Source organism: Contarinia nasturtii, unplaced genomic scaffold (genome assembly GCF_009176525.2).
Source record: "Contarinia nasturtii isolate CC-2019 unplaced genomic scaffold, AAFC_CNas_1.1 Cnas_scaffold_414, whole genome shotgun sequence".
Taxonomy (NCBI): Eukaryota; Metazoa; Arthropoda; class Insecta; order Diptera; family Cecidomyiidae; genus Contarinia; species Contarinia nasturtii.
The window spans coordinates 5,816,689-5,839,842 of record NW_022197768.1 but is presented as its reverse complement, the minus strand read 5'-3'; the positions used below and the strand labels follow the sequence as shown (position 1 = coordinate 5,839,842).

Here is a 23,154-nt window from a genome sequence, read left to right as displayed (position 1 = left end):
TGAGTGTTTGTAGCGTGTTTTTGTATGACATTTTTCGTAAAGGATCATTGGTTGGAATGAAAAAATGTGGTTGGCTATAACGCATCGCAACATCCTGAAAACACCTGAAAACAATACCAAACACGCGATTCTACTGGGAAACCTGGCAGAAACGAAGAGAAAAGAGGCGAAAAATTTGGCTGGGAGGTTTGATATCGAGGAAAAGAATCATCTGAAGTCATATCCATTCAGTCCACCGCGTAATTCAACATGGCAATGGTACATTGAGTATCGTATCAAAATGCTACGAAAAGGAATGTCAGCATATGCAACGCGTAAATATTCACGAATAGATTTTGATCATTACATTAAGTCGAACAACGTCAATGATAAAATCGCTGTGACAGTGACCAGCAACATGCCGTCAATGATTATATTTGCCCCCAATCGGCCATTTGGATTGAAGAGATGGAAAAGATGTCCAGGATTGCGGAAATTTTTGGTGAGCGTCAAGAAACTTGGCCATTCAGTGGTGAAAATGGAAGATGAATGGGGAACATCACAAACATGCGCGAATTGCCAAGAATCATTTCCAGTGAACACAAAATCGCATCGATTTAAAGTGTGCTACGGTTGCAAAGCGAAACCGATTGCTGGACTACCGGACTCAGTCGCTAGTCTACGAGATATGATTGTGGCAACGGTTAGCAAACGTGCTTTGCTAAATAGATAAAAATGTGTGTCATCAATCAACAAAAATTACATTTCAACATTCGAAAAATTCTTCATTGAAGCAATACAACATTTTGTATAACAAAACAAAGTTAGAAAACACCGGTTGAAACGAATAAATTCCTGACATAATTGAATATTTTTTTCTCATTAAAGCAACTCAAAAGAAATAAGCAAAAAACTCATAAAATACATTGTATAAAAAAATTTATACGTTATTTCTTGTTAAAATTATAAAGAAAAACGGAACACGAAACGAGAAGTGTCAGTTATTACCCAGCTCCACATTAAATGGATGCTTAAAATGTTGAAATTTTTCCGTATTTTTTTTACTCATTTAATCGCTCTATTTTTTTCCTCAATTGAACCTCAACGAGGAAAGGTCCTCGTATACATATTTGTGACGTTAATGACAAACCGAAAAGCTGCCAATTCTTTTTATAAATAAAAATTCTACTAAAAATTGTGTTCGATAGGATAAACGTAAAGAATGAGACACTCTCAAAGTTAATGAGTTCTCTCACTTTCTTTCGTTTCATTGCTACTTGTGACATTTGCAGACGAATAAAATTATTCTATTCTGTGATTTAAAAATTATTGTTTCTCTTAGGATATTTGAAAGCTAGCTACGCCAGTATCATTACTATGAACAATTGAACATTGAGTAGGTCAGTTTGTGCTGTTTTGTGTATGTGACCAGTTGTGTTTTCTTTTCATATTAATTCAAAACAAATTTTTGGCGTTAGCTTAAAAGGTGTTATGATTATCAAAAATACTTTTTTTATATTAAGTTTCGTAAAATCGGACATTTGTATAAGTCAAGGTTAAAAAATACCGTAACGTAATTCTTTTCAGCATATTTAAAAATACCATTTCCACTCAATGTGTATTGTGTCGCATTTTCAAAAGTGTACATCATGTCATCATCTTCTTTTCATATAATAGTGGTTAAATACAAGACTCGCTGATCCGTATGCAGTTTCAGAATCAATTTGAAACGGTCGTATTGCTGAACATTTTTCGCTTCAAAATTCTTGAACTTAAGAAGTGTTTAAGCTTATCATACGATGTGAAAAAGGATATGTAAAAATATATTTGAATAATCAATTTTCCTTCACTTATTTATATTAAAAGTCAAACTCTAAAGAATGAAGAATTGAAAAAAAATTATCATTTCGATTGACGCTTCATAGTATTGGCCGCCGATGTGTATTAACGAAATTCAAATGAAGAATGACAAATCTTAAGGGAAAATTGCATGAATTTCAACCATTACACAATTCCAGCTTACTTTCCTTACGGATCGTGTTTTTTCTTCTTTTCTAATCTTCCTCTAAACAGGTTCTCTCTTACTGTAATTTGCAGAGAGTTAAAAACGCTGCCGCTATAATAATACTATATTAACAGTGCCTATAAATAGTTACTATTTGTAAACATTTCGATTGTGTGACCACATCAATTTTTGAGAACTCTAATGTGAACAATGTAACTCTTTGTATGTAGATTTCATTCTTGTCCGATCGAGTTTCCTGTGTCTTGTCCGAGTCCGACCGAGGCCTGACCCGAAATGTTTTTTTTTTTACCGAAATCCGTGATTCTTCGAACTCGAGCACTCGGTATTTATTTAACTTTCGGGTCTAAGGTCCCCGTTCTTTTTTAAGAAGATTTAACTGATACAAAAAATGAAAAAAAAAAATGGTTCTAACATTTTTTTTTTTTTCGTGTTTCGCGAGATTTTCTATATAATTTCCAAAAAACACTCGATTTCGGGCTGATCGGATTCGGACGCCCGTGATACTGAACGTCCGAAATATCTGAATAACCGAAGCATCTGGTCCGAATCCCGCCCGACCCAAACTTTTTTCGGGTCGGGCTCGGGCGATAATCGGTCGGGCGTTCGGGTCGGGGCCCCGTTGCGATCTCTGCTATTTATAGGCACTGTTAATATTGTATTACTATAGCGGTAGTGCTTTCTACTCTCTGGTCATTTGTTTTATAAGAGAAACTAATTTGAATCGTTAATCAAACAACAATTTGTCATTGTCGATTGAAGTTTTCCATCAGAAACACATCAAAGCGCAATCAAAAGTGTTTTCCATGAAAATGTATTTTCTGTTCAAATCCAATTTGATAGCTGCTTATAATCTTAAATGAAAGGGAGTTCAATTCACGCCACTCAAGTCTTTGATTGTTGCAAAAAAAACAACAACGTTCGTTGCAAATAGTTTTTGATGATTTGTTTACATAAAGTCATTCATGTGAAATCCATCATGCAGCCTTATAAATTCCTTGGAAAAATGTGTTTGTATAATATGTGAACACCACCTCTCGGCCATAATTTGCTTCGTATTTTGTAGTATAAAATGGAATAATCCCTTTGTTTGAATATCTGATATGCTTTTTCACGTTCGTAATGAGTCATATACATTTCACTTTAAATCTTAAAAAATCAGTCGAAACTGACCGGCTCGATTCATAATTAGAACATTCTCAGAAACGCTTACTTCATTCATGTGCAATTTTCTTAGTCATTTTTCGTATTTTGTCTGTGAAAAATTCATTAATATGTGTCTGTGATGGGATCTACATTTGCTTACTTATTCTCTTCACACTTTATTGTTTGCGGACCGTGTTGTTATCGAAAATATAATCCTGACCTAATTAAAATACAAATTTGTATCACACGAATAACAATAATATAACATGTCGGTTGTCATTGCTGTTTATTATATCAAATTGTTTATTAAGTCTACCGGAAGACAGGTATCAAACAAAGTTTTAATTCGTGAACATTTTGGAAAATATTTAAAACAATCCAACATCAAATCAAAGAATACATTTGATTATATGACTGTTTGTTCTGTTAAAGAATAAAAACTGTTATCAACGTCATTTATTGTTGTTGTTTGAAAAAAAAAGACAACAAACAAGAGGCAAATGCAAATTTACGCGGGTAAGTGTGTGTTTTCATATCTCTGCATAAGCTGCGCATACTTCCTATTTACAGTCAACTTATATCTTAATCAAATATAATAATTTAATATTCAACAAGACAAAACGAGCGAAAGAGAAAAAAAGGCCACCAATTGTTTTTGCGGTGGTTTAACAGGTGCTTTATTAATGTCAGAACTATAGCGAACAGAAGAGGAACAAAAAATAGAGCACCACACACACAATGTCATTCAAGAGCTCAAAGATCTCACGATTACTTAAGCAACTGTTCAAACAAAATATTTCATGCACTTTTGTTTATTTATCTTGCGCTTTGTTCGCAGACGCGCTCATAATAATAATTATGTTGACAATCATAACAAAAATTACAATAATTATAGATAAAAGAAACTCTCTCTCTCTCACGCACAATTGAAAAACGAAATAGAAAAAAAAACAAGACGAGATATATAAGAAAGAAAAATATGTGCCACACCGAGTCAAGAATAAATTCAACGCCATGAAAAATATGAGCTGATCCATGAACATCCGTCTCTATCCTCCTTCAGCAAATAAATGTTAGATCATTATTTGCAGTTATTTATGGAAGAAACAAAGTGAACGAGCTTAATCCAATTAATTAAATGACCAATATTGCGCATTTCTTCTCTTTTTTCAACTCGTCGCAAATTAAATTACTGATAAAATTATAATATTTTATCTTCATATGTGATTCACTGACAGGGAAATAAAATCATACTTCAACTTGCAGAGATTGGTCACAATTTTTGCAATGAAAAACATGTCTCTGTCTCGCAAAAATGTCTAGAATTTTAAGTATCATGATTCATTCATTGTATACACAAACAAAATGTATAAAAATCCAAATAAAATAACAAACATCAAATGAGAATAAAATCACGTGTTTCGATATGAATTGAGGTATTTCTTGTATTTAGAACAATTTATACACAATCTATATGTTTCACAAATCAAATAAATTGCAGAGAAATTGGACAAAAATGTATAAATTTCACCAATGTTTGAATATGTGTTGCCAAAAATCAATTATTAATTCGTTCAATAAATTTTCCAAGTTAATTTCAACAAATGAAACATTTCTCAACACTATTTGCCTGTTTTCTAATCATTTTTTTGTAATTCTCAGAATAGCCGCCGCATTTCATTATTTTTAAACTTCCGAAGTAAGTAAAAAACGAAGATTTTTTTTTTGTTTCAAAAATCATTGACCGAGCTTTGGTTCATCTGACGTGATTGCAAATTATAAAATTGTTTACATACTGGAAATGGAGCGTTTAAATATAATACAGAAATTGTTAATGCCTTAATATACATCATATATATCTAAATATAGAGAATGGTGGATTCGATTTTCGCAATGAAAAAATTTGCCTTTGTTAATTTAACATCCAATTTAACATTTGCTTCTTTGATCGGTGTAAGGTTTCTCGTTTATGTAAAATAAATTCAATAAATAAATAAAAATAAAATTTTGTTTAGGGAGCCACATTGCTGTGGTTTTCTCTTTTGTTTATGACAATAATGTGATCCATATTTCTTATACTGTCAACCGTATGCACATATCAAAATTATTCTTCCAGATATCATGCACACAAATCTTGTCCAAATGCATACGGTCCGTCCAACAGTAACACAACAGGGTTGTGTGTGATGAATTTTAATTGACTCGAATTGCTTCAAATATATTTATTGCCAATTCTTTAGATGTGCTTGGTATAGTTATGGGAAAATAAAATCTTAAGAACTTTTTGCACGAAAAAAAAAACAACAACTCAAAATGAATATTTCATTATCTCGTTTGAAAACCATTGAACTCTTTATATTCGTTTTATTCAAAGCACGATATGCCAAATTTCAAATTGAAACCAAATATGTACATGAATCAATCTTTCTTGTGATATTCCATTCAAATATGCCAAATATTCAGATGCTCAAATGTCGATTTTCGTTTCAAATTTGATAAAGAAAATTCAGTCAATTTGGCATTTACCACTATGACTACGGAGAAGATAGAAATCGATGTTTAGAAACAACATTTTTATTTTGTCAAACATATTTATAAAGAAAATAAAACGGAGACGAAACATCTATTTTTAAACTATACTACAAATGAGTTGTATAATATTCGAAAAGCCGGTCATATTACGAGTGAGACTCGTATCAGACGGAGAAATTTCATATATATATATATCATGATATATATAAATGACGGGCGGAATAAATGTGTCGGTCATTTAATTGATTTATTAAAGCAAAGAATTTCAAACAGACGATTATGTATGTATGTATGTGTGTACCTTTCGTAAAACAAAATAACGATATGGATTTTGCTATTGAAGTTGTCACTCTTTGCTTTCGTTTCGCTGTATCTTTCTAATTCGTTTAGTCTATAAGGAAAAATGACATATTCAAATCAGCAAACAAGATAGTCGGACCATTTAAAAAGACGTTAATTTTAGTTAAATTGAACGTTTCAAACAGAAAAGCAGTAGTATAGTCCATTATTTAGATATGATTTTGTTTTGATTTCTTTGAAACCGTGTAAAAAATATACAATAAAACAAATATGCGCTGAGATAATTTATTTCTTCACCTGTATCTGAATCTGAATCTACATGAGATGAAGTCTGCCTTTCGTAGTCATAACCATCTACAACAAAATAGAGACAAAAAATTCAAATATAAGCTATGCTATTGAATGTGTGATTATCCATTTGAAAAATTTGATTTGAATGTCATAACAGAGACGAAGTTGAAAAAAAAGCATCCAATTGAAGCAATTAACAGGAAGGCAATAACTCTATAAAATTTAATCCGATCATTTGTTTAGACAAAAAGGACTATTACTGCATTCAAAGCTCAATTTTTGCGCTGATATGAATCGATAAACATGAATATTTTCAGAATATTAAAAATGTATGGATGGAATAACATGACACATTGTATGAAAATCTCATCATTTAGGAATTTCTTTACACCTCGGTGACTCGTGACATTTTAGAAAAAAAAAATAATAATAAAGAAAAATAACAAGATGCGTGTCTGAAATTCGCATAACGAAGCAAGAAAAAAAAACAAAGTCGACTGATATTATCGGTGTGAAACCACCCACTTGTCTTCTTGTTACCATATCATACACACCTTACATTACATCCGATATGCCATAGAAATAATAGACATAGAAACTATGTGACGTGGTAACAGACGTAAACATCCAATCTGAATCAGCAACGTGCTTAAATTCTTTCAATCGAAATCACCATTCAGTCGCACAATGCAATTTCCTTGCGCATGTTTAAGTAATTCGAGAAGTCGAATATGTATTTCCTTTGTTATGATTAATGAACGTTATCTTGTTATGATTTCGTTCGCAATCATCATCACACACATATACAATCGCCCATACTCACAATATACAACAAATTTTAAAAGCAAATTTCTTTTTTTTTATTTATTTTCATTTTGCGAACATATTCTGACTGTAATATGTAAACACTTTTTGCACGAAAGAAGATTGTTTTCTAAAATTACAACACAGTAATATGCAATAAAAATAAAAGAAGAAGAGGAAGAAGAATAGAAAAAAAAGATCGGTGCAAAATAAAGGCTTTATGAATTTATACGATCCAATCGACGGAAAATCTGCATAAAGTAGAAGAATTCAAACAGTTTATTCAATTGTATCGCTTGTAAAACTGCTTTGAATCGTCTTCGAATTCGAATTGTTTTTATGATAACGGAGCCACGAGTCTTTATTATAAAATTGGATCATTGTACAAGTGATTTTCTTTTAAAAATCCAGTTAATCAATGATGAATTGTTGTCGTCGATTATTGAAAGAGATAAAATAAAAATATGCCGGAATTGCCAAATGTTTTGATTAAAAAGTCGCCGTTTTTGTTGATTATTGTTGCAGTTTTTTTTTCTTAAATAACTTGCATGACACATTGTCTTTCGCACATTGAATTTGTATTCAAATGATTACTCATGCTTGTACTGATATACCGACATATATGAAATTGTCTCATTTTGATGCGATATTGACGCAAAACAATATAATATTCATTTTGTTGAATGAAAGTGATTGCTCTTCTTTTTTTCTACATATTCCACTTCAGCAAATATATAACATGAATCACACATATTAATCATTCGATTAATCGATAATAATTTATCGATACGTTTTTACATTTATTTTGATTAACTTAACGTTAGTTTTAATGGCCACAGAGATGATGTAAGAAGGATGAGACATGAGTATAACGGATGACAGTGATTTTAATATTCCGAAATAAATTGGATGAGAAAGCTAATTGTTAAACGCACGCGCAAGGGATTAAACCAACTATGTTCGATTGGATGATATTATTTTGAATGATGGACTCAGTAGCAATTTACTGCATCGCGCGCACAATAACAAGCAACAATAATATCATTTCTGTCTGTTAAATTTTGAATTTTCTGCATTGCGCTTACCAAGTTTGTGAAAAAAATACACAAACGTAGAATAAGAATAACAACAAATAAAAAAATGTCTAACTATTTCTTCCTTTTATTTTCTTTTTGCTCTCTTTCTCAATTTCTTTTTTCCTATTATCATGTAAACATTAATGAATTTTACCGACCATGCAATTTCCTACTCCTCATTGTGTTTTGTTTTTTGTTTTCTTCATACATTTGCCCATCTTTCTTTCTCTGTCTTTGTATGTGTGTGTGTGTACACGAAAGAAAAAGAATTCTTTAAATTTACGCGTTTATTATCTTATTTCTCTCTACAACAGAATAATTATTGCTCTTAAAAGACATGTAAACATATAAACATATAAAATCGAAACAATGGTTTTCCATTTTTTTTCTATTTTTCGTTTCTGCATTTTTACAATGCCTACGAATTAAGAAAAAAAAACGAATAATAAGAAGAAGAAGTAGGGAAAAAAAGAACTGTTGTCAGTTCATCAAACCATCAAATCGTGATTATTAAAATAGGTTCATGAAATATACGACACAACAATGTTGAGAAAATGGCCAAGACATAAAGAAAACACACGTCGAGAAAATAATAAACGAATTTTTGCATGACATGCACACCCGCAAAAGAGTGTTCGCATTACATTTATATTCATATTCGTTTTCGCTTCGCTATCCAATTATTAACGATCAGTGATTTAAATCTTTTCTGTTGCTGCCGCTTTTCTTTCGTTCAAAACGAAAAGATAGCAAAACGAATAATATCACTCTCAAATGTTTTTTTCTTCTACACAGTGAAAGCGTTCAGAAAAGTTATTATTCTATTTGGAAAGGTTTATCGTCGAAACAAAACAATTAATTGACTCTATTTTTTTGTTCAGACGATTTTTGGTTAGATAAAACCAGGTATCATACTACATTAAAATTCAATAATGAACAAATATATACCATCATTCAGTAAATGAACATAATTTTGTCTTGAGAAATTTTTTTTGAGCCAAATACGTTTTGAAAATATAACCGAAGAACTTGCGTGTTATGACACATTTGTTTCTCTCTCGCAAACCTACAGGTCTGGTCATCTATACTGTTTCAGTGCAGATAAATATTTCTAATGACAATTACAATTGTGAATAGCTAAAACATTATTCAGCCAATTCATTTTCCAAAAAGAATTTCCCACATCGGAATGAAAAATCTCGTCAAAAATGAAACACATTGCATGTTGATTTGTTCTTTTTTTGTTCATTGAATGCTCATCGTGAAACAATAAAACTGAATAGCAGAGAAGAAGAAAAACGAACGTCGTTGTTGGCGGCGGTGTCGGCGGCGTCATCGTCATAATTATGAGTAAGAAAAATTGTATTGCAATTGATTGTGTCTTCAGAGTGCATGGATTGTAATTAAAATTAATTGGTGGTTACATGACTTGGGTGTCTTTATAATTACTCAGCCAGACAATCATATGTGTTACATATGATTGACTGAGAATAAAAATGGGATTTGACGGTGCTGAGCTTTCATACTCATATGAATACATACTTGAAGAGTGTTTTCAACGGTTTTTTTTTTGTTATATGCTCCGAAATGTTGCCGAAGACATTTCACATTCAGATCTCTTGATAGATGTCGGCTATTACCACATTTATTCTCAATCACTCATATACCGAATGAGCTATTGTGCATCATACATGCAACAAACCCTGCATATATAATTTGTTACGTAATTTAACATAAAAGCGACTAATTTAAATGATGCTCAAAGAATTTACAGCTGCGTTTACTATTAAACTGTCGGTCAATCGACGCACGAAAAAAAAATTCACGTATATTTAAGCATTGAAAAACTTTGAACCAAACAAATAATATGCAAAAATCAGATGTCAGTTTTTTCTGAAGCAAAATCAACCATTCGCTTCAATTCAGTGTAATGTAATTTTAAAATGAGATCTCTGGAGAAATGTGTGTTTTCTGATTTGAATACATGTTGAACAATTCTTGTAAATTAATTAAATTGAATGTGATTGAAAAAAAAAGAATAAAAAACGCAACATTTTTCTCGTTGTTTATTTGTTTCAAAAGTGCATTAGAATGAGGTAATTTGGGTGAAGGTCAAATGTATTTTTCATATGAAAGTCACAAATAACAACAAACAACTGCCTTTATGAATTACGATATTTACGAGAAACATAAAAAATGCTTTGTATTGCGATGAACGTAAGCCTTCAAATCGGAAGAATCTCAAACGAAACGAGTCGTCGCCTACATCGTCGAACATTTTCCGTGTTTTAAAAGAAAAGCTTTTTATTTTGATCGTGAGGATGTCGATGAATGTAAGCATTGGAAAGGATCCCAATTCTTTTTTTTTTACTTATAAAATGAATACGATCAATAACTAATTTGAACATTGGAATTTCACTTCTTTTGCTGTTGTTCTCTTGAAAATCATCGCAATTTGTTCGCTTTTTCAGCGCTTTTTTCATTGACGTAAAAATGAAATGTGACGACTTTTTCTTGTAAATGCACACAAAAAACATTCATTACAGGATATTTTACAGCAGCAAAACAACAAAGACTTTGTTCGATAACTTTTTTTCTTATTCAGGGGCAATTTGAAATATGAAACGTATTCATTTTTTTTTTTTGGAACACATATTGACATTGGCAAAAACATCGACATTCTCATAAATATTTATAAATTATATTTTATTCTTCTTTTATGACTACATAAATTCATGGTATATTTCGAACGTTGGAAAATGTTCAATGGTCATTACATAGTATTCTTGAAAAGAACGTAATACTGTAATTGAATGCAGTTTCGGTCAACGAATTTAGAAGAGAGATAGAGAGTGAAAAAACAAAAACACCGAACAAAACCAAATACCAACCGTCTAATTCGATCTATGGTTGCCTTGACTGGTCAATGCTTTATTCAATGCATATAATCGTTTTGGTGGAAAATAATTTAAAATTCAGTCAAGTTTTGAAATGTAAACTGGGCACCAGCGTCATCAAGCGTTCATCAGTTCACGTTCACATTAATTCGGGTTGAAATTTATTTACCATATTAAATTTTAAGTTAATAATTTGATGTGAGCTTCCTTGAAACACGTGTTTCGATTCAATCGAAATCACAAAATATGGTCAAGGATCTTGTTACTTGGTTTTTATACGTGACCTGAACTAGTTGTTAGTTGAACTAAACGTGCAATTCATCTACAACTAATTTTCACACTTCGTTTTAATTTAAAATGCAGCAGTTCTGCCCGATTAGCGAATAGAATGGTATTTCCGTTTGTGCTTGCACATGAAAAAAAAGTGACATATAACAAATCGAAGGTGAAACGCATTTTGTCGAATGTGTCCGATCAATTAATGTCCGCTACACAAGCTCACACATACACATTTACCTGCACATAGTTCATGAAGTGTGAATTTCGATGCGCTCAAAGAAAAATTCACCGGGCAATTATATATATATGTAGTAAGTAGAGAATGAAAACATTCACATAAATATTTCATGTAGTTAGGTAAAATCTGCCGTTTACATAGGAAAAGAGAGATAGAGGAAGAGAGATAGAGAGAAAAGCACACTCACAAAACTTGGGATATAATGTAATCTAACCTTGTAAAACTATATTTCGCATGTGGAACAGAAGACAGGTTAGAAGTAGCAACAAATACACACGGTGTGTATATCTCTAACTGAGACAAAGAAATACATGGAATTGAACGTTAATTCTGTATAAGCCTGTGCGAACCATGCGAAATTGTTACAATACAAAATGAAGAACTGCAAGCTTCATATGCAATACAAGTACACCACCAACCGAGGTGCAGCAAGGCGGCCAAGAGCAAAAATGCAACAAAAACAACAACAAAAACGCAACAGCCGCGGCAACAGCAGACACTGTATGTGACTAACAAAAATATACCTAAATATTTTGTAAATTTTGTCTCGTAACCACAAAGTAATTTAATATTCCTTTGATGATTGTTTTTATCGTCTGTGAAATCGCTACGTCAAAGGCATACTTTCAAGCACGTACAAACATGAGTATAATCCACACACAAATGCAACACTTAACGAAAAATCAGAACGGAATTGAAGATATGAAATAAAACTAAAAAAAAACCATCCAAACTAAAATAAAATAAAATAATGTAAATAAACATGAAAAAAAAAAGAAAATAAAAACAAAACTAAAGAATCTACAACAGAGAGTCACATGCTATTCGGTATTCGGTTAAGCGATGAATACGTAAAGTGAACAAGCACACAGCAGCAGCAACGACAACATCAACAGCAGTGTTCACCGATCGCGCGCGCTATATGCTGGAAAGACGTGGAAAAAGCGAGCAAAGAATGAAGACAATAGGTATGATTGAACTACGTACAATCGTCTGTGATTTTTTTTTTGCACTCTTTCATTGTCGTTGCTGTTGATCTCATTTTGGTGCATGCATTTATGTGAATGCTATTATAACTTAGTATATATCTATATAAATGTGTAAAGATACACCACAGTGAATTTTTTCTCTTCGCATCGTTTGCAACATTTTTTTTATTTGCGATTTTCAAAAATGGATCATCGATTTATGTTGAACAGTGATGTGAGCGCGCTCAAAATCAATCGATGACATGCCTTAATGTGCCCGAATGTATACAATTACAATTTTGCGTATTGTATTTTACCGCGCTTCATAAGTTCAGTGATCACCCGATCAATGATCGATATACGTATTTTAAATCTTGAACGATTTGTTATGCTTTTTCAATCAATCGGCATTGTCGTTTTTGATGATATTTGTTTAAATGCATTCAGAAAAGCGACAGAAAAAAAATAACAAAAACACAAACACCGCACAACAACGAATAATAATAAGTGATCCGTTTTTTTTTTCTCCTTCTCGGTTGATAATGTGAATGTAATATGGGAAATAAAAATACGAATAAAAAAAATCACAAGCCAGAAAGTAAAATATAAAGTGATATCACACGAAAAGAAAACGACAACAGAGAAAAAAAAACACAAACACACACATATATATGCAGGCAATTGTTTTCGCATTTTGGAAAAAGCAATAATTATGCACTTCCAATACATTTCATTGTTCAAATTGGATAGTGTTACCATATACAGATCACACCACTCAGATATACACCGAAAACCCGATAATAGTCCATACAGAGGACACACAAAACAAGAAGAATCTCAGCGTCAGTCGCCGCTCACAGATTGGCTGTGATGAATTTTTATCCCCTTTGATCCATATATGTCGACCGGCACAGAAAAAAAAAACAACCGCACCGAACTATATACGATGCAACAACAATAAAATCGCCAATTCGAATGAAGAAGAAACTTAAAACTACACAAAATACCATACAGTTTGCCACTTTTGTAATATTTTACATCATTCAATGTTGGATACGTAAATGTTTCATTTAAAGAAGTATTTATTTTCGTTCATTTAACAGAGTATCCAACACTTGCGATGATATTTCGAAGTGGTTACCATCCAAAACTGTTCAAAATTATGTTATTTTGTTTGAAATTTGGATATTTATTCCATCTATAGAATGTGATTACAAAACTGATACAGAGATTCACGTGTAGTTTAAGCATCAGGTCAAGTAACATTCTAGCGATAATTACTGATAATTGATAGATTTTTTTAATTTCAATCTTTATGCTTTTTTCTCTATCGTTTTGTATTTTCACTTTATAAATACCATTTGAGTACAGATGATGTATGTAAACATAAAAATGTGAAAAACACAATAAAACGAAAGTTTTATTCAAACCATTACCATTATTATACCATTAAACAATGAACGAATGGGTGCAATGCATTAATGTGAAAACTTTTAAAGCTTCTAAGTGATACAATCATCATTGACATTATCATTGAAATATTGATTTAAACAAATGGAATTTAAATGAATTAGACGGGCATTAATCATTGCAGAAATTTACATTGCAAGAAGCGTGTGTTTGTGATGGGCCTCATTGCAGCCAGTTCATCTACCCTTTTCTTCTTGCATTGTCTCATCTCAATGAGTTGTTTTTTTTTCTGTTAATTTACTGTCCCGTATGACATGAATTTAAGAAATAATTGATCGCAATGCATGTGATATTTCCTAGAGAAATATTTGCCAAATACGAAGAATTCAAATTTGGATGGATATCAAGTGATTTATTACATTTTAAAATGCACATTGGGTCAAAATAATTGCCATCATATATTTAGACGGATTTTTGCTAACGGTATACATAATATAAAAAAGTTAAAGTTTCCACTCAAGAATCGAGAAAATATACCCGATAATGATTTTAAATATTTCATTTTTATCCTAGAAGCTACAGAGTTTTATTATTTTATTGAATTTAAACTAAAATTTAAAATTTCTAAAAAAATGATTTGATTATTGAAATTAAAGAATTGCTAGATTTCCCTTTCGATTCGTTTGAAGTATTTTTTCTTCTTAATATTTTACCGTTGTTTTAGACACTTGAATGACCGTTAAGACCTAAAGACCTGTAACATTCTTACTAACAGCTTAACAAACTTTTATCGTTTTTTTAATTGCAAAAAATAATTATCAAATTACAAATTTTTGTTCAAATCATCAAAAATAACAATTCCATAATATATTAGGTCTTGTTGGAGGTTTTCTTTTTGAAATTAAATTATTATGATAGTTTACACTCATTTGAAACCCATTAACTTAATTTCAATGAATTTATCTTTAAGAAAATGGTGATTGAGATCAGAAGAGGTTAATTTAAATGATTATTGCCGGTGATTATGGCATAATTAATTACTGATTGTCTATGACTACTTTTTCACTCTCGCTCCCTCTCATTTGCCCTTTTCATTCAATTCGTCATATTTCTTCTTTACCAATGATCAAAAGCCATCAAAAAATGTAACGATTATGGCATCGGCCCTGATGACAAATGGAATTCGTCGCTACTCGATTGCATCAATTCACACGACTTGCATGTTTTTCGCAAAATTAACCTTAAGTCGGAATGCTGTTGTGCATATTTAACATATACGTCAGCATACCTACAAATGACTATATGTAATGTATATTTGAGACCAACTTGCAAATTTCGAAAAATGTAAGAGACAGAGACAGAGTTTACAAAAATACTAAAAAGTGAGATAGATAGAAAAAAAGGTAGATGGATTTATTGTTTTCAAATACATTCAGTGACCAGTGACCAGTGACCACTGACCACAACACAAATTATTAATGCTCATTGCAGATGTTTAATATAATAATTTAAACAGAAGCAAACAACTCATCCAGATAATTCGACGAAATTGTTACTTGTAGCTTGGCATGCATTTATTAATATTTGTATAAATGAAAAAGAAGATAATAAGATAACATTTTTGCGCTGGCATATTCCAATCTGAATCGCATGCATACGGTACACGTTACAGTTTTAAACATAAATCAGAAAGAAGAAGAAGAATTGCAATAAATTTATGCTAACGTTAATATGGCATTTTTTTTGTGTGGAATAACACGTCAAATGTCATCATTCGATTGTTGAATAGTTTGTCACTTTTACAAGCTGGAATAGTGTTCTTGGTCTAAAGTAATAAATATGTTGAATTCGCAATGGATATTATTCTTTTCCAAACAACAAACAATAAAAATCGGTGTTCTATCTAATAAGATTTTTATTTAGATATTGCAGGGACTGCGTTTCTTGTATTTTTTATGATTGATGAATTGATGAATATTTACAGTGTCAATTAGCATTTTCTTTTTTAAGTTGTACAAATAGCAAAACAATTTATATAAAATTGAAATGAATTCATTAATGGAAATGGTTTGTACTCACCATATTTTTCGGCAACACCCGTTCGTACATCTTTGTCGTTTTTTCGTGTTCGCTTGAATGGTTGCCCGAGAATCGTAAAATTGCCTAAGTCAATTTGATTCACAAATAAAATGTACAATTTCCCCGGTTCCAGTTCGTCACGTACATGGCCAATCGAACGAAATGTTTCACGATATATGTCACATTCACTAGAATTTTTATACGTAAACTTAAGTCTTATCAATGACGGAAGCTTGAGCCCAATTTGTCGTTTATAAATTTCCTTCACTTCGAATGTAACGGAAAAGTTTCGTCGACGATCGGAGCTCATTGATCGAACTTTTCCGGTAAATACTGTTGGCGCTTCAAATGCTAACGTTGTTGGATCGCGTGCCGAACAAAATCGACGCGGTCTTGGTGAATTTGCATTACCAAATGGCAAACCATTTATTCGGCTATTCGAAAATGGGCTAAGTCGCCCGATTGCGGTGTTTGACGTCGTTTTCAATTCAGATCTGGATTCACGACGATTACGTTCGACTTTTTGCGGTGATTGTTCTGCACCACTTTCATTTACCATGTCACTAAAAATTCGTTTTGAATTCATATATGCTAACGATGCGTCGATCAATTTACTCGTATTTTTTCTACTAAGTTCGCGAAGGTGATGGTTGTGGCTGGTATGATGATGGTTGGATGCATTTCGTATTTCAATGGCAATGATTTCATGCTTATTACTAGTATTGTTATTGTTGTTGTGGTGGTGTTCGTTAATCCAGTTGTAAAATATATTACTTCTATGATTATTATAATTACTACTCCTAATGCTATCGTTATTATATTTATTGGTTGTTTTTGGCAGCACTCGTGAATGTGGTTGTTGTTGGTTCTCTTCTTGTTGTTGTTGGTAGTGATGGAGAGTTTTTCGAACTAAATCGTGTTTCGTTCGTTTTATTCGTTGTTGTAATGACCAACGCTTTTGCGTATCATTCACATTTAGTTTGCGCAACAACAAACCATATGTTACGAAATCACTCGACGAAGAAGAAGAAGAAGCAGTAACAGAAGAAGACGGCCGTTCATCTTTTCGATCAATCATTTTACTATTGTAGATATCTTTATTGTGGCCATTATTATAATTGAATAAATTTGTTGCCATTTGATGATTTTCCTTTTCATCATTTGATGATGATGTGCGAATTTCATTCATTCGTTGAGTACGTTTTTCATTGCTATTGTGTATGTTATATATATATTTTTGGCTATTTTCATGCTTTGGAACATTTGAAAAATCAGTTAAATTGTTGATTTTTATTTGATGTTGTTGTGTTGAGCTACCGCCTACCACTGTATTATCGTGTTGATAATTTTCCCTGTGACTTCCTCTTAAATCACTAAACATCTTACTATTCGAGTGAACTGACGATGATGGTGCTGTCGAACTTGAACATTGGCACCAAGACACCAGTAATATGAGAACTGGCAACAATATAAATATTAGATTTTTAGCCAGACTCCTTTTGCGCAAATCGTGCGCATTCATGACGTTCTTTCAAAATCGACTCGTCGGATAAATGTTTATTGAGTGAATTTTGGTTAGTTTTTTTTCCTTGATTTTAATTCTTTATTTTCTTCACACTTGGAAGCAATGGTTTACTTATTTGCTATTTACTGTTGTTTTATTCCTTTCGTTTTTCACCGTCTTCGTACTTTTTCTACACAAAAAAATAATTATCCTGTTGCTTGACGGTGAAATGTTTCAAATAGTGTGCAAGCGGCATGTTCCTTTCTCTTCAAAAAATGCTTCTTGAGTTCAACTCTGGCCGTTTTTATTCTCTTTCTCTCTCTCTCCCTCTCTCTCTCTCTCTAACTGAAGCAAGTATTCATGCAATTTCTTGTCTCGAACCATTTAATTTGATATTGGCAAAATGTCACTTTTACGATCGATTGTTTAAACTTCGTAACTTCAAACATATCGAATTGAATTTTCCTCATTTTAGTGTGTGATTTATGAATTGAAAATATGAAAACATAAGGCCACTGGATATATCACGACATCATTCTGTTTCAATTTCAACAAAACCAGTGCGCGCGCACGACAAATCACTCTCAATGATATCTTCAATGCAGTATCTTCTTTGCTCTTTTTATACATATAGATATATGTATATCTACGATATTTATTTATTTTTTGTTTTAAATTTTGCGGGTGAATAAACTTCTAATAGTTTCGTTCCATTCGTACACTCTTTTTTTATTTTTGCTCGTCGGAGGAAAAGCGTGTCTATCTCGATTGCACGCGGTTTAATTTTGGTTTTTGTTTACAACGTGTAGACGCGCGTACACAATTTTCACACGCACACTTTATAACATTTGCTACTTTTAGCGTATCTCCTTTCAGTTCAAGTCAAATGGAGCACAAATTCAAAGAAGAACACTGTGAAAAACCGAACATTTTCAAAATAGGTATTCCATGTCTGTTCGTTATCTGTCGTTCTTTTTGAGTAATCACCGTTTCACCCATTCTGTCCTTCACGTTGTCGTTGCTGTTTATTTCTTCTCTCTTTTTTTTTCTTTTCTTCCGGTGAAATTGTGGATCAAGTACAATTTTTGCCAAATTTAATCAATTGAAATCGTTGCATCTACGTTTGACCGCGTTTGAATGTGTTCTTTTGTCTCTCTCTCTCTCACACTCTTTCACTCCCTCGTGCTCTCTTCTCTCTGGCTCATTCTTTCTTTTTTCTCATTCTTTCATCCGTTCGCATCTGTATACATGAAAATATCGTTGTTGCGCTTTTCTTGTCGATCGATGTTCTTTTTTATGCTTTGCTACAAAACTCTCTTTTCTAACATTTATTTCAACGTCGACGTAATCTATTGCTTAACGAACGCAGACTCTCTTTCTCTCATTGAAATTGTGTGTGGAGATCTTCGTGTGTCTATTTTTAAATTATTGTATTCACGACTTTTCAAAAGTTGTTTAGTGATTTATTAAAGTCTCTTTTTCGGATGATGAAAAATGCTATCTTTCTCAACTTCTGCGTTGATGAATCGCTGTTTTGCTTTAGGTAGCCTTTTCGACGGGATTTTTCTTTCTTTCGTTCTTTCTTACTTTCCTTCGTTCCTTTACTCATAAACCGTATTGTGTGATTTTCTGTGCGTGTTTTAAACCATCGTTTTTAATATGAAAATGAAACGGATGAAAACGAGTTAAAATGGAAGAAAATCCCGTAGCATGAAATAATATGAGACATGCATACACACTAAATTCGGAACTGGATATCCGAACTTTTTGCGAGAAACTTTTACTTCTCTCTGTTGAACAATTCACGAAATGAAAACCCTCTGTTTGGTTTGGAATAAAAAGCTTTCCAAAAATATATATATTTTTGATGCAAAATGATAATCGTAATAGATCGTCGTTTGGACTTTTAAGAAGAGAGATCCGATTAAGTCAATGAAGTTTGTTTCTTTGCTTTTCAACGCCTTATTATCCTTTTGGTATGGTTGTTTCACAAACAAAAAATAATAATCTTTGTTTCTTTGCGGTGTGTTATCCTTCACGGCCTAGTGCATCTTTCATCGTTGTACGGAAATTCAATTCATGATTGACTGCTTGGTGCATGCATCAAAATATGCTTTTTTCATATGTCCAGTATAGCAAAGCACTTATTTTTTTCTTGCTTTTTTATATGACCATTCCGATTATAACAGATTCTCTGTATCTGTTTGTCTCTAATTTTAACCCTTTGTCAATATAAATTGCGAAATCAAAATTTCAAACGTTCTTTGACGATTTTATTGCAAATAGATGCCCATGATTGCTTTGATCTCGATAAATCATGTCGTTAAATGTAATTACGATTGAATTGATTTACAAAAACACACTCACACACACACACTCTCTTTCTCTCTCGCTCTCGCTCTGTTAAATTCGCATATCATCGGGATGTGTAATCGGGAGTTGGTGCAAATAGAGGTGTGCGGAAGCAATCCTGATAAAATTAGACGGTACACTGAACGTCTTTCTTTCTCCTTTTTCTTCTTCTCTTTTTTATATTCTCCGATTACACGCGTTTCGTATAAGAGAAGTGCCCGAATATTATAGGATCAAATGCAATCGTGTATTTGAATGTCTTCGTATTGATGTGTGTGCGCGACGCGTTTCGAATTGAGTCAACAACATGACAACGATGTCTAATTTTCACCGATGTCAGACGACGGGGGCTTAACGAAAATGACGATGACTACGACGACAACCAAAACGTCGTCGACGATACACGGCAGTTAATTATGTTCTATATTTGCATTTTGTTTGTTCAATGTGTTTCGTCTTTAGACGTAAGAAAATGATCGCTGTTCATAAAAAATCACTCCTTCCACACTTAAATTCGTAACAGTGTTTCACTCGCTCAGATTAGAAAACACTTGGAAAATTGACGATTTTTTTATCGGGAAAATTGCTCATTTCTTAATTGCTTTACAATTGATACTTTTATTGCAACAATTTGTCTTATCAAAATGTTTATTAATAAAGAATCGATATTTATGTATTTAAAATGATTTATAAGGATCACTGGTTATATTTCACTTTTCCAAAAAAAAAAAAGGATTCTCCATCAAGTCAATATAATATTGAGAATTTTTATCAGTCCAATCAGCAGTTCGAACTAAGTTCCTTTTAACACGTTTTGTCTCTTTAAGTCGTTACATACACACACACACACAAAATAATTTCATAATATCATGAAAATGTTTTGCAATGAACGTTGTTATGATTTCAAATATGAAAGCTATTTTTGTTCAAACTGAATTCACTTTGACGGTTGTTATTTTTTTTTTTTTTTTTTTTGCTTTTCAAACTGACTTCTAAATCGAAAAATTTTGTAGAAAAATTGGTTATAATGTGTTTTGAAAATTGTTTGTCCTTTTGCGGGGGGAATTTCCCAAAAACAAAGTCCAATCTATGAAGAAGAAACCGAACAGAAATAACGTATATATCTGTGTTTGTGTGTGTTCAACAGACAAGCAATGCACAAATTTTTGAATTTTCCGTTTTAATTTTGTTTTTGCACTACATATGCACTCATGAATTCATTTAATGTTTTTGCAATGTTTGAATTGAATCCATCATTCGGCGGTTGCACAAATTACAAAGACAGGACAACAATGTTATTTATTCTAAAATTTTTTTAAATTGTTGTTATTGTTGTCGCCTCTCCTATAAATATTATCCGGGATAGTTTAAATTAGCCGGGATTGTTATCTATCTATTTTCCGAGTTTGTCCGTTAATGATATGAATACGCAATTTTTCTCTCATTATTTTGTGCTAAAAAGGTAATTTAATACACTTGATGGTTTTCTATATAAACATGTCAACGAACCACACACTATACCATGTGTGTGCAAGCAATTCTCAAAACTGAATCGTGTGTATACAATTTCTTTTCTTCTTCTTTTTTTATATTCTCTCTTCTGTATATTTTTCTTTTTGCTCAATTGTGCATCGAAAAACGTACGAACAGCTTGAATGTCGACTATAGACTGAGTGACCAAATGTAGTACACACAGTGAGTTGTGAAAATAAGAGCAAAATATAATATATGTATGGAAAGACAGCGAGAAAACAAAAAAATTAAGTAAAATGTGTACAGCGGCAACGGTAACAGCAGCAGTAACAACAACAACAACATTCATCAGCAGCAGCTACAGTAACCGACGAAAATGTGTGCACATAAAAGAGCTAGAAAGAGAACGACGGAACAACAGCTAGCGGCCACAACGTAATACTGAAAAAGCATGAGCTCGGTAAGCTGTATGAGCCAACACAGAGTGTTGTGTGTGTGTCTGTGTGTAGTAGTGAATGATGTGTGTTCGCTGTTGCTTCTCTCTGAATGTGCATGTCTCTCGCACGCTCATATGTGAAGTTCCTGCCTCTGTGTAGATTTTATGTGTGTATTTATATATATATATATATATATATGCCTTTCAATCATTACCCGAAATGAATGGTGTTTGTAAATACTATACGTGCAATGCGGTTTCCAGAAATGGAACACGGCCCGTTAAAAATCGAAACAACAACAAAAAAATGGCTCAATTTCTTGTGCGAAAATCACGAGGAATGTCTTTATCATTTTCATTCGATTTGAAAAAAAAAAAAAATCCAACACACGCACCGCTTAAACTGGTCAAATTCGGATGTATATCGGAAATAATTCCTGGTTAGAGTTAAAGCCAGAAATCGAGTACGAATGGGATAAGTCAAAATCACCCACTGCGAGACAGCATGAAGCATGATTCTCTCAAGAAACAAAAATTTATTCCATTTCATTCAGTTTTATGAACGTTTATTGGCATCGTTTTTCACAATGCGCCTTCCTTTTTAATTCCCCGGAAAATAGCGGACAAATTCATTTTGTCGATGTTCATTGCATAGTTCGATTTGACAAAATTACTTACTATTGGGATAGCATTCAATATTAATGATGAAATTAAATTAAAATTTATGAACGACCCTCATGTTAGCCACTAAGACATAATTGTATTAATTCAATAACACTCTATTTTCGAATGGCATGAATATTTTGCTGAATTTTTGGCCTAAAATGTGCACCACACAAATCGTAAATTAAATTCATTCTTTTTTACTGTGTACCACACACACGCTTCACAATTTATTGTCATTCACTTGTATCCTTATGATGACTTATGATTCTGATATGCTCAACCATTGTATATTTCCAATGTGCATGTACATGACAAATGGATTTCTTATCATAAATAAAGAGTAGACAGTAATGATAATATAAAATCGGTCGAGATTTCATCGCACAAAGTAATCTATAGATAGATAGGTTGTATTTTAAAAATGGTCAATACTACACGTACTCAATTAACCTTACTATTTATTCAGTTCTTTTGTGTGCATGCACCACAATTCCAGTTGAGAATCAATATATGGCATATCGCATAAAATGATTCCTAGAAAAAATAAGTGACCAAAGACAATTTGTGAGCATTTCTTTTAAACGCCGACACGAACTTTACTATTATCAATCATGCTTGACCACGAATGCAATGGTTTGGATTTACTTATACGATCGCATAGAATTCAATATTCCGTTGGTCGGTTTTCGTTCATCAAATCA

General features: G+C 32.3%; 1 protein-coding gene across 2 annotated transcripts in view; it reads right to left on the bottom strand.

Moving 5' to 3' along the window:
* Positions 1–20,763, bottom strand: part of LOC116338640 (protein vein) — a 28,488-nt gene extending 7,725 nt beyond the window's left edge. The window contains exons 1-2 of one of the 2 annotated variants that reach the window (XM_031764040.1): positions 16,023–20,763; positions 6,278–6,334 (exon numbers count right to left, since the gene is read on the bottom strand). In XM_031764040.1, the coding sequence (XP_031619900.1) occupies positions 6,278–6,334; positions 16,023–17,544 (1,579 nt within the window). In that variant the 5' untranslated portion in view covers positions 17,545–20,763. The remainder of the gene's footprint in view (positions 1–6,277; positions 6,335–16,022) is intronic. The other variant, XM_031764041.1, reaches the window with a different exon arrangement.
* Between the last annotated feature and the right edge of the window lie 2,391 nt (positions 20,764–23,154).